This window comes from Mustela nivalis (genome assembly GCF_964662115.1).
Source record: "Mustela nivalis genome assembly, chromosome: 2".
Lineage (NCBI taxonomy): Eukaryota > Metazoa > Chordata > Mammalia > Carnivora > Mustelidae > Mustela > Mustela nivalis.
In genome coordinates this window covers 33595943-33609217 of record NC_139021.1, presented here as the reverse complement: position 1 = coordinate 33609217, position 13275 = coordinate 33595943, and the positions used below count along the sequence as shown (strand labels likewise).

Here is a 13275-nt window from a genome sequence, read left to right as displayed (position 1 = left end):
GCATTTCCGCTTTGGGGCTACAGTGAATAACCCTGCTGTGAACACTTATGTACAAGTCTTTCAGTGGACGTGGGTTTTCATTTTTCTTGAGTATATACCTAGAAGTGGAATTTCTGAGACATATGGTAACTCTCTGTCTAACCTTTGGAGGAGTTGCCAGACTGATTTCTAAAGTAGGCTCACTATTTTTACCAGCAGTGACTAAGGGTTCCTAATTCTCCATATCTTTACCAACACTTGTTATTATCTCCCTTTTTCTCTTAAAGCCATTCCAGTGAGTATAAAGTAGTATTTCATGGTTTTGATTTATATTTCCCCAATAGCTAGTGATATTGAACATCTTGTCATGCGCTTATTGGCCATTTGCATTCTTTTTTGAAGAACTGTCTATTCATATCCTTTGCCTATGTTTTCATTTGGTTATTTGTCCTTTATCAGATATAAATTTGCAAAAATTTTCTCCTGTTTTGTGGATTGTCATTTCACTTTTTTTATGATGTCCTTTGAGACGCAGAATTACATTTTGGTGATGCCCAATTTGTCAGTTTTCTGCTATTGTTTGTGCTTGTGGGATCATTTTAAGAAACCATTGCCTAACCCAAGGTCATGAAGATTTCTGCCCGTTTTCTTTCAAGTGTTTTATAATTTTAGCAATTACATTTAGTTGTTGTGTTTTTTTGTTTTTTATCCCTTTTGGGTTAACTTTTATATATAGTGTGAGATAGGGGTCTAGTTTCATTCTTTCAAATGTAGATTTCCAGGTGCCTCACACATGAGTTGAAAAAACTATCCCAGGTCTGCCCCCTGGCCAAAGGAAAAAAAAAAGAAGAAAAGAAAATACTCTTCCCCCATTTACACCCTTGATCATAATCAATTGACAATAAATGTAAGGGTTGCTCACCATTTTAAAAGGGCTTCCTGAAATTAGTCTTACAAAAAACAACATAGCTTCTTACACATAGTGTGTGCTCAAAAATCACTCATCAGACTGAAGAAATGACAGATGCCCCTCCATTTGAGCTCATTTTGAAAAATATGGAGACCAATTCTAAGTGGCTGCGTGGTTGTGGTTCAGCTAAAATCATCTTCAGCTGGGGTGCTCAGGACCTGAGCCCAGACACCCTTGAGCCAGAGTTTCATCTGATGTGACTTGAGGAGATTCTTCCCAGAGAGACAGCTAGTGTCTTACACTTCGGTTTTCAGGCATTGAGGGTATGACTTTAAGGTTTTTCAATGACTTTGGACGCAGAGATCACCTTCACCAAAGAAAACCAGGTGCTTGGGTTACGGAGCAGTTTCCCCTTGCCCTGCTCTCCACATGGCTTCCAGCTATCATTCTTAATTTGTCTGTGCTGCTCCCTTCGCAGCTCATTTCCAAAATAGCAAGAAACTGGCAAGAAGTCCTTGGTTGCAACTTATCAGCGAGCTTTGGACACAGCTGTTTCCCATCTTTTGGCAAAGTCAGTGATTTGGTTGGTCTTCTGGATAGAATAAAAATGTTGTGAAGGAATTCAAACAAAGACATACCCCCCAGGGCACACAGATGTCCCTCAATTTACTACTATGAGTTCACTGTGGAAAGAAATATAGTTGGGCATTTTACATGTAACCCTCAAGCATAAGCACCAGTCTCCATGTCAGGAGCCTAAAAGTGCAGTCTTTAGAATTCCACGTCTCAGAATCACTGGAAGTGGGTAGAGTGGGGGGAACTTATCATAATGCATGCATATTCCTGGGCCCCTACTGAATCCAGAATTCTGGGGGTTGGACATAGGGATCTGCATTTTAATGGACACCCCAGGTGGGTCTCATGCCCACTAAAGTTGGAGAACTGCCTACTTGTTATTTTTTCTTTGAAGGATATGTGAATACTTGCTAAGACCACAAGCTTTGGAAACATACAACATGCATTAAAATTCAGCTTCTTCTCCTGTAAAATAAGAGTCACTCTCCCATCTTTCAGGCATGAGAGGGCTGGCATGGAGCAGAGTTGCAGGTGCAGCTCAGAGTCTACTACACTGCAGCTTTCACAACAATGACCTCCCCCCCTCCCCCCTACCCCCCGACTGGGGTGCTTGGCATGTGGTAGGGTTGCCAGATAAAATTCAGGAATTTCAGAAAAACAACAATACTTTGTTATTACAAGTGTGGCAGCAATGCTGAGGCCAGGTTCCAGGGTGTAGGGCTTGGTAGGACAAGCTCCATGGAGGGATTTGGGACATTGTGCCTGGATAAATAACCTCTATGCCTCATCCTCCAACCCTCCCAGAAAGTCTGAGAGCCTCTCAGACCATTCAAATAAATTGCTTTCCTACTTTAACTCACTGGAGTCAATTCTGTTGCTTGTAGCTGAGCACCCTGATCAATGTAGCATCTGTAACTTCCTACTCAACAATGTGCCATCTGTCCTCCGTTCCCACCACTCTGAGCCTTCCCAGAAGTCATCAGAAACCTAATTGCACAGTTTCTCTGGCTTTTCTTGGTTCTGTACATTTTTTTGGTGGAGGAGTGTATAGAGGACACAGTGCACCCATGGTGACCCTGCAGGGTGGGAGCTGGGGGAGCAAAGACCCGACCTCAGTGTGCTTCTCTAGACCCCTCTGCTCGCTAGCTAGCTGGTGCTGCCCATTGGCAAACCAGAATGGAAGTCAGTGGATGAGGGAGTCTGTTGATGTGGTTCATTCAGGTCAGTGTTCTGGAACATAGAACAGGGTAGGGAGGAGGGGAGAGTGAGTGTAGAGGAGCGGAAGGAATATATCCAGCATGCAGGCTTTACATACTGTCCTAGTTTTGGTTCTCTGGAAGCAACGCCCAAGAAGGGGATTTTATGTAAGTGACTCCTGGAGACACTATTGGGAGGGGAACTGTGTGAGAGAAAGAATAGGGAAGTAGGACCAGCCAGGGGAAGGAGCTGGGCAGAGATGTGGTTTCAGGATTAGTCTAGCCTCAGCCTGATCCAGCCGGTTGCTTTGGAGCAAAGGGACAAAATTGTCCTGCTCAGAGGCAAGAGGACTGCACTGTTGTACATTTCCCCCCTGTCAATACACTTTTAGTTGATCATTGGCCATGGGCTGTACCTGATGTAACTGGTCAGGCCTGTCCTGGTAAGGGGGCTTCCTTCAGCCAATGGCAAGCCTCAGGAGAAGAGGGCAGCCAAGAGCTACTAGCCACTGACATCCACAGTGGCTGGGGGGGTGGGGGCAGGGGCCGGGTAGGTGGACCTGGGTGGACACCAATAGTGTCTGCCAGAAGGACATTTAGCATTTTGTTAATAGGAGATAACGCTGGGCAGTGAGGTAGAAATTATTCTTCCTTTGTAGTTTTCTATAGCTCACAAACTTTCTAACATTGAATCTATTATTTTTGGAACTAGCAAATACCAGTTCACTTAAAGCCATGCAGCAAAATCACCTAGTTTATGGTAGGTAGAAATAACAGTATATGCCCCCCCTCTCCTTTCCTGACCTTCTGTTCATACCTCCTGAGTATATTGGGCTGATAATCCCGCTCACGGTTAGCTTCTCTGCTTACTCATCAGGCTCAGTGGGCCAGTCCTTTAGCATGCCGTAGGACTCATAAATAGTATGTAACTAATGCAGCTAATGGAGGAGACATTAGTGGTATTAGTGGTATTGGGCCATATAAAAATAAGTACAATGTATGTGCCAAACATGTTGGAACCTTTATATATGTTATCTTATTTAATCCTTACAATGGTCTATAAAGTTGGAATTATTGTTGTTGAATTGTTATTCCTATTTAATCAATGAGGAAGTCCCTGGATTGGGGATTAAGAAACCAAAGTTCTGGGGCGCCTGGGTGGCTCAGTGGGTTAAAGCCTCTGCTTTCTGCTCAGGTCATGATCCCAGGGTCCTGGGATCGAGCCCCACATCAGGCTCTCTGCTCAGCAGGGAACCTGCTTCCTCCTCTCTCTCTCTGTCTGCCTCTCTGCCTACTTGTCATCTATCAAATAAATAAAATATTTAAAAAAAAAAAAAAAGAAAGAAAGAAACCAGAGTTCTAATTTTTGATTAGCCACCAACGAAAACTGAAAACACTGGATCAAATGAATGATTTTCCAGTTTTCCTAGGAACCCTGCGGCTGAGCAGAGATGCCCAGGGAATGGAAGGGCTGCTGAGAATGCAGGAGTGGCCATTTGTACCTTAGCCACAGCTACTCTGCTTTGATCTTTAAGTGTTGGTAGGACTGGCTTCATGGGTGTGCAACCTGTGCTACCGCACAGGTTCTGCTGAGCTTGGAAGGGGCTCTGTACTTAGGATTTAATGTTCTGTGGCATTCTTGAAATTCTTAGTAATTTATCTTTTATTTTGTGGTTTGTAAGTGAAATCCTGTGGAACAATAGGGCATTTGCCAGAGGCTTGGAGCTTTGATTCATGCTTGGTTCCACTTCCTGTTGCCTTTCTACCTCCCTGGGATGTTTCTCCATTGCCTGCTCTTGGCACCTGTCCCCCAGCCTCCTTTTTCTGCCTTGCCTTCCTCCTCCCGGTTTAGCAGCTGAGTTGCATTGGTGGGGAAGGGAGCCAGCCATGAGCATGGGGAGGATTGGGGTCAGATACATGTCTTGAATATCTCAGAGTAAGACATGGGGGTGGACATCCCTACCACGCCGGAGGCACCATGGTGCATTCAGTGGATTGCTCAATAGGGCCTCTTACCTACCTTTAACCCAGATACCAAGTCATGGACAGCACAGAAAATGGTAACATTCTTATGGCCCACTATGGTAAACAGTGAAGGTAGTACTGGGCTAGCCTTGAGTTTCACTCAGTAACCCCAAGAGCTGAAGGCAGTTCAACCCTGGACTAAAGTAGGTGGGGCTTCTCTCTTGGGCCTATGTTCCATTTTCTGCCCCCACACCACTTGGTCCCACTCTTCCCTACGGGGCAAGGGGACATACCTGACAAAGTCCCCAGCCCTCCTTCAGGATCAGTTGCTTTTTTTCTGAGTCCATCACAGACAAATGTGTGGTCTTACTGCTGTGGCTAATACCCAGCTCACACCCCCTTGGGACTCACTCTATGAGTCTGACAGCCCTGGAACTGACCTATCTCCTATTGAATTAGAGAAGTTCAGTCACACAAGTTCACCCTCTGATGTCCCAGTAATGTCAGGTGCCATAGACGTTTCTAAATGCTTGCGTTCAGTTTTTATTCTTAAGCCACAGCAGACCAGTAACAACAGCTTGGTCCCTGGGCCACACAGAGAAGCTCTGTTCTAGATTCTTCTGTGGGTGCTGGGACCCTGGAATTACCAGCTCAAATCACGCCAAGCCTGCTTCCAGGTTTTTCATGGGCCTCTTCTCCTGATTCATTCTCCAGGTTAGCACTCCCAATGGCCACGGGGCAACTAGAGATGGAGATTGAATATATGTGCTGCAGGGGGTGGGGAGGTCCATATACATATATTCGAGGCCCTTTAGGTATAGGATGGAGGGAAGATGAGAAAAGACAGGGGGTAGGCTGCCAGCTAATGGAGGAAGGGTGCCCCAAAGATGTGGGGCAAGCCGAGCTGAAAGAATGCATGTCTCTGCACATCTGGAACACGTCCACAGTGCCCCGATGTACTACAGCCTGCCAGTCAGGAAACTCCAGGCCCGCCATTTTCTATTTCCGATATTTTGATTTCTGATCTCTGTCCCATTGCCACAGTTGAGAGCCTCTTAGCATTTTGTGAAACAGGTGGGTGCCCTGTGGATGTGTGTGTTCTTTGGATCACTGCTTCCTCAGCCGTGTTGGGACTGTAGCCTCACCAGCTCTGTCTAGTCAACCAGCCTTCCCTCTCTTTGTACCTCAGACCTGCTGCGCTTCTGATGCGTGCCTCATGGCAAGTAAGTTCTCAACACTCTGTGAAAGGATTTTGTTTGTTTTCCTTAAGTTTGATTGAAAGCAAACCCAGGCTAACACCCCAAAAGAAAGGCACATGACTTGACAATTTAAAAGAAAGCCCCACATAATTAGCCAATAAGGCACATAAATAATATGGTATCTCTAGTAAATCAAGCGGTGTAAATCCAAGCAGTGAGATACTTTGTTTTGCCTCTTAAATTGGCAAAGATGAGGAACAAAAGAGAAAATATTCAGGGTTTGTGTGGGTTTAGGGAATATTGCCATTTCATATACTATTGGGAGAAGGCAGTAGGGTAATTGGAGATTTCTAGAGGTAAATTTGGCAATGCGGAAGACTTTGCCAAGTGCATATCCTTTGAAATCTTGAAGTCACTGTCCCATATTTTCTTACATCCATTGGTTGTTGATAAAAAGTCTAACGTCAATCTCATTCTGCTTTTTTGTTTTTGTTTGCCTCTTCTAAAGCTTTTCTTGTTATTTGACAGTTTTTGAATTTTCACTAAGATCTATCTAGGTTGGATTTTCTTTTCATCTCTCTTGTCAAATCTTTGTAGGCTATTTCAGTTTGGGGTTTCGCATCTTTCTTCATTCAGTTCTGAGAAATACTTTTATTTCTGTGGATATTGCTTCCTTTCATTTTTCTCTACTCTCTCCTTCTGGAACTGCTATTTGACTGAGGTTGTAATGGATTTTGATCCTTTGTTCCCAACGTGTTTTTCATCCCTTCACTCACTCCTTCAGGAGAATCCCTGGAGCAGTTGATTAATTTGCTCTTTATGTTTGTCCTGGTATTCAACTTCTTTACTGAGTTTTTAAAAATTCATTTCAACAGTTAAAATTATTATTTCAAATATCTTTAGCCACTGTTGTCCTCGTTTTGTGCTTACCTTATCTTCCCTCATTTTTCTGGACATTTATTTAAAATTTTCTGCTGCATACCTTGTTAGCTACCTTTTCTGAGGTCTCCACTCTAAAGTTTGCTGTCTCTCTTTTATGGTGTTGGCCTTCTTCAGATGTTTGTTTAATCCTGTTCTGTGCTAATTGTGCAGCTGAAATTCCCTGTAGAATGTCAGCTGCACCTACTTCTTTTAAAAAGCACTTGGAAGGCAAGGATGGAAACTGTTGGCCTAACTCTTGGCACTGTTTCCCGTGAGCCAGCCTTCATGGTATGGATTTTCTCTTCCTCTTCCTCTCAGGTGTCACAGCCCTTGAGAGAACCTCCCTCCTCTCTGAGCCAGGCCCCTCTCAGTGCTGTTTCTACTTACAACACTTGTGACACCAAATGTGTGGGATTTTTTTTCCTACGACATCAACCAATTCTCCAACTTTCTGGACCAACTGCATGTTCAGTTCAAATCTGACAGCAACTATGTACAGTCAGCACACCCCCCAAAGGTGAAGGCCTTAGTCCCACAAGACTGCCCCCCACACTTCAGAGGCCAATCCCAGATCCCAGGCTGCCCCCTGTACGTCTGACCAACCAGCTGTAAATTAGAGTTCTTATATCCCCTCCTCAGCTTCAATAATTTGCTAGCATGGCTCACGGAACTCAGGGACACCCTACTAATGTTTGCCAGTTTATCATAAATGATATTATAAAGGATGCAAAGGAACAGCCAGGTGAAGAGGTACATAGAGCGAGGTCTGGAAGATTCATAAGTGCATTCTGTTCCTGTGGAATTAGGAACAGAATTGTCACCCTCTTGTCACCCTCTTGGCACATGGATGCTTTCACCAACCTAGACGCTCCCATAACATTGTTATTTCAGGGCTTTTTTAATCGGAGGTTTCATCATGTAGGCATGATCAAATGACTCAATTTCTAGCTCCTCCTGAGTTTGGGAGGTGGGGCTGAAAGTTCCAAGCTCTTAGTCAGGATTAGGTCTTCCTGGCAACCAGTGCCCATCCTGAAGCTATCAGGGGGACCTGCGAGAGTTACTTCATTAGAATAAATGGCGGTCCTGTCTCTCCTATCACCCACAAAATTCCAAGGGACTTAGGGGTCTCTGTGACATGAACTGGAGCAAAGACCAAATGTTATAACAAAAAGATACTCCTATTACCCTGTCACTCAGGAAATGACCAGAGTTTTTGGAGGTCTTTGGCAGGAACTGGAGGAAAAGACCAAGTATGTATTTCTTGTTCTATCATAATATCCCACCTCACAGAGGGCTCCGTGACTGCTGACCGGCCTCGGTGGCTGGAGCAGTAGAACGGCTGCCCTGGCCTCCCTGTGGCTACTGCAGAACTTGGGCGCACTTCCTGTCTCCCACCTGCTATTCCCCCTCGTGCTTCCTGGACCACCTTTTCTCTGTTCAGTCGGGTCCTCTCCCACCATGTAGTTAGTCCTGAATGTAGCCTCTTGCTTTTCAGGGACGCCATTTATTTAAACCTCATTCTGTCACTTCTTGTCGTTTGTTATTGGAAGAACACACGCTCAGTCCAACACTTTGAGATGGAATGCTGTAAAAAACTGTGTAACCTTCAAACTTCAAACCAGTAACTCCGCTTGTAGGAATTTATCCTAAGGAAGTAATTAAGAATAAAGCTTTAAGGGGCGCCTGAATGGCTCAGTCAGTTGAGCGTCAAACTCTCGATTTCAGCTCCAGGTTGTGATCTCGTGTGTCGTGAGATTGAGCCCTGCACCAGGCTCCATACTCATTGGGAAGTCTGCTTGAGATGCTCTCCCTCTCCCTCTGCCCCTCCCCTGCTCTCTCTCTCTCCCTCTCAAATAAATAAATAAATCTAAAAAAAAAATAATAAAGCTTTAAATGTAAGGCTTTTCAACCACAGTGACATTTATTGTGAAAACAAATAACCAGCTAGAGGGGATTAAATAAATGATGACGGGGTTGCCTGGCTGGCTCAGTCGGTACAGCATCCAGCTCTTGATCTTGGGACCACGAGTTCAAGTCCCACTTAAAAAAAAAATTAAAAATAAATGGTGACACATCCATATGATGGCAGACTAAGTGGGTGAAAACAATATGGCAGAATATTGAATTGCATGGAAAAATGTCATTGATGTATGGTTAAGTAAAAGTTTCAGGTTACAAAATTATTTTAAAATCTTGTTTTTGTTAAAAGAAAAAAATACACACAACAAGGGACACCTGGGTGGCTCAGTCAAGTGTCTGAGTCTTGGTCTCAAGGTCATGAGTTCAAGCCCCACATCAGGGTCCACACTGGGCATGGAGACTACATATATATATATTTAACCCCCCCACACACAGGTTCTTTTGGAAAGGGTAATTCCACATGGTGGGATTGTGGTGATGTATTTCTTCTTTGTGGCTTTCCCCCCATACTCTGGGGAATTGTTTGCAGCATCTTTCATGTGTAAGACTCCAGTGCCATCCTCTGCTTCCTTCCCCAAGGTGCGCTGGAAGATGGACTGTCCTCCAATGGTGTGCCCCGATCTACAGCCCCAGGTGGACCCTCCAACCCAGACAAGAAGATGAGCAGTGGGACCCAGTGCCCGAATCCCCAGAGCCTCAACTCAGGCCCTCTGACCCAGAAACAGAATGGCCTCCGGACTACAGAGGTAGGTCACAGCCACAGAACCCACTTGGTTCTGGAGAAGAGGGGAGAAGCTTGCTTTGGAGCAGGGCCAAGCTGAGCTGGTACCCAAGGAAGGAGCAGTGATGCCTCACCATACCAAAGGGAGATTTTTCTATTCAACCCCATGGGAAAACTTTTGCCAAGAAAATAGCAGGACCCCACTCCCACCCCATCCCTGCCTCAAGGGTCGCTGTGTTTTGTTGAGTCAGAGGAAATGGGCCCTTGCTGTCTGCACTCTAAAGGAAGTGTGTGTTTGCTTAAATACAGCTTTGTTCCAGGCTCCCTTCAGCACAGCTCTCACTGTCTTGACACTGAGGACAGTACTGGTCACAGGAACCAGTGTGGGGCCAGACAGTGGGCAGTGGGCAGGGCTCAGGGTTGGCAGGGAAGGAGAGAGAGGACCGGTGGGGCGTTTTTACCTCACACCCTCCGCCCAGGGGGTCAGCGGGAGCGTCCCCAAGGGGGTCTGTCATTGCCAAATGTGGTGTAGCATCACCCTCAGACTGTTAGGGTTGAAGAAGAGGTAAGGCTGCGGCACCAGAGGCCGGCTGGCCTTTGCAGTCTTTGCTTTCTCCCAGAGCTGTTGTAGGGAAGCGCTCCCCCTGCTGGCCCTAGCTCCTCCCTCAGGAAAGACTGCCCCCTCCCCCCCCCCCGTTGGCCCACCAGGGGTCCGCCTCCCCCTTCTACTCCCTCCCCCACTTCCTCATCTGCACCAGCGCCCCCCCCCCCACCACCACCAAGGTCTACTGCTTCTCTGATGCTGATTTTCCAAACACATGTCCCCTACTCTCCCATGTCAAAATTTACTGGTCCTGTCCCCTCAGGCCACTGCCACCTGTTTCCTGATGCTCCAGCTGGTTCTTTAATGATGGAATTCTTGCTCACTCGAGTGAGTTACCACCCTAACCCTTGGTTAGAAAACCTGTTGCAAATTCAGCTCTAACGCTTGTTAACTAAGTGGCCTGGCAGGAACCACTTAATCTCTCTGAGTCTCAGGCTCCTTATGCACACAATGGAAATAATAGCCCAGTGAGAGAACAGATGGGCCTGTTCTGTGTAAATGGAGAAGTGTTGTAAGTCAGGCAGTGGGGATGAGCAGGGGATGGTTAGTCCCACAGCACCCAAAAGGATGGAATGAAGCACTGACATGGCTCTTCAGACTCAGAAGAAAGACACGGAGGGGGAGGGGACTGACTTGAACTTGAGGGTGGCCCTCCCAGGGTCCTGGACTGACTACTCAGCTTGTGTATGAGCTGGCCTTCTAGAGACCTAAGCATCATTGCCTCCCCCAAGGGAAGGCCCCACAGAGCTAGACTCAAAACCTGGGAGACTGCTTTAGTGCAGGGCTTGACATCTGTCCCAGAGCCTCCTCCCCACATGTGTGCCCTCCCCCTTCAAGTCAGGCTGGGTCGTGGGGGACAGGAAGCAGCTCTGTCTGGTGTGTGGCGTGATCCACACACATTGGCTTCCTGCCTCCCATCATTCTTCCCTTGAAAATAGTGCTCTGCAATTTACAAAGTGCTTTTAGGTCTGCTGGGGCATTAAATCCTCCCAGGAGCACTGTAAAGTAAGCATCGTCCCCAATTTATAGAAAAGGAAACTGATTCATTTGACTTAGGACATGAGTTGTCATGAGTCATTCATGTAAGTGCTGGAGGTGGGTGCCAGGGACTGGAACTTGAAAGTCAACTATTATAACGATGGAGCATAGACATGTGGACAGACTTTTTTACTGAAGAATAAGGTATTAGTCCTTTATGGCCACATAATGCTGCATACCAAAGCACACCAGCGTTCAATGGCTTCGAACAATCTTATTCTTCCTGCCACAATCAGCTGCGAGTTGAGTGGCTAGGCCTGACTTCGGCACCAGGCTCCGCATGTAGTTCAGGCTGTTGCATGTATACTATTTTGGGAATCAGTCCAGAAAAGCAGCATCTCTGAGGCATATCTTCTCACGACTGTGTAGAAACCCAAGAGGTCAAAACCAAACCACAGTAGGAACACATTTCACGTCTCTGCTCTTATTCTTCCAGCTAACCTCCTCTTGGCCCAAGCAGGTCACATGGACAAGCCCCCCATCAGGAGGGCAAGGAAATCCTGACTAGAGAGACAGCAAAGGATTGATTAAGGGCAGTCGCGCTTTCTACAGCGTGGAAAGTACGTTCAGAAAAACGCCCAAGTCAGTCCTAAGTGCAAAGAATCTTTACAAGGCGACACAATGAAATCTTTACAAGGCGACACACCCACATGATCATTAACCACGTGAAACCCAGAACACTTTCCGTACCCCAGAAATGTCCCTTTTGCCCCTCACCGTGGTGACTGGGACGTGCCAGTCACTGTCCACCTCTGTAGACTAACCACTCTTCTGACTTCTAGCATTCTAGACCAGTGCGGTTCGTTTTGTAGACGTTTATAGATGGTGTCACATGGTGTGTGCTCTTTTGTGCTTGGCTGCTCGTGTCCAATGTCAGGCCAGTGAGACTCACCTGCGTGGATGTCAGTCGCATAGATTTGTTCATTTTCGTTGTTACATCTGTTGCATAATGTGAGTGTAACTTATTCCCCCTGAAGGACATTTGGGTCGTTTCTGGCCAGGCCATGGTGAACAATACAGCTGCTGACATCCGTGGGCATGCCTGCTGGTGGACGTTCATTTCTTTTCAGTATATTCCTAGGAGTAGAATTCCTGACTCATGGGATGGGGATATATGCGACTTTTATAGATACTGACAAATCATTTCCCACACTAACCAACTTTACATGCTAACCAGCTGCGGATGAATTCCAATTGTAGAACATTAGAATTTAAAGCCAGGAAGTTGGGGCACCTGGGTGGCTCAGTTGGTTAAGTGACCAACTCTTGATTTTGGCTCAGGTCACGATCTCAGAGTCTTAGGATCAAGCCCCATGTGGGGAGACTGCTTGTCCCACTCCTGTCTTCCCTTGTACATGCGCTCTCTCTCTCTCTCTCTAATAAATACATAAAATCTTTTTAAAAAAATAAAGAAAGCCAATGAGTTGTGCTTAGTCTTTCTTAGACCTGTGACAGCAGCCTTGTAGGCAGGCTGAGGATGCTAAGCACTTTGTTACAGAGTCTCACTGTATCCTCACGACAGCTGTAAAACACTGATATTGTCCCCAGCTGACAGGTGAGGACGGAGACTTGGAGATAGCCGGGAAGCAGTCCCCCGCAACACACACACGGAAGACACCGACCCCCACCCTCCCCAGCCAGGCGGCAGGGGACATGAGGAACAGTCCCACCAGTACAGCCCTGGGAGCGGTGTCCCCACTGATCGGCCATCCACACAGGTGGTTTTCGCAGTCCAGTGAGCAATGGCTGCCTCATAGCCACTTCCCAAACAAGATCAGGGAGCAGGTGCTTTGGTCCTGAGTGTTCGGACAGGTGCTGAAGTGCCTCAGTGGTCTTTGTGTCCTGCGGTCTCACCAGCCACCAGGCGTCTTGTGTCCCCAGAAGCCATGGCACAGGTTTCCTATCCACAGTGGGCTTTACGAGCCAAGCTTACCTCTCCCTGAAGCTCCTGTCAGCAGAGCTATCTCGTCCCCACACAGCTCTCAGCGGTGAATCTACTCAGGGAAAATCGGTTGCTTCCTAAATACTCGAGGGCCTTTGAGGGACCACCTCTTCTGTGCTGCCCGCCTGCACCCTGGGCTACAGCTTCCTGCATTTTCGGTGACCAGCTCGGCAGTAGCCACTCTCCCCTTCCCTCCCCCTCTGCTCCCCCAAGACGTTCCACAGCACTCTCCTGTGCAGCATCCAGCCCCTGGGCTGATGGGCTTTGGGCATTTTATTTTTTAAAGATTTTATTTATTTGGCCC

General features: G+C 46.7%; 1 protein-coding gene across 1 annotated transcript in view; it reads left to right on the top strand.

The window, feature by feature from the left end:
- The window catches only part of BAALC (BAALC binder of MAP3K1 and KLF4), an 83345-nt gene that overhangs the window by 59874 nt on the left and 10196 nt on the right, over positions 1–13275 (top strand). The window contains exon 2 of the mRNA XM_082719340.1: positions 9246–9412. Within this exon, the coding sequence (XP_082575466.1) occupies positions 9246–9412 (167 nt within the window). The remainder of the gene's footprint in view (positions 1–9245; positions 9413–13275) is intronic.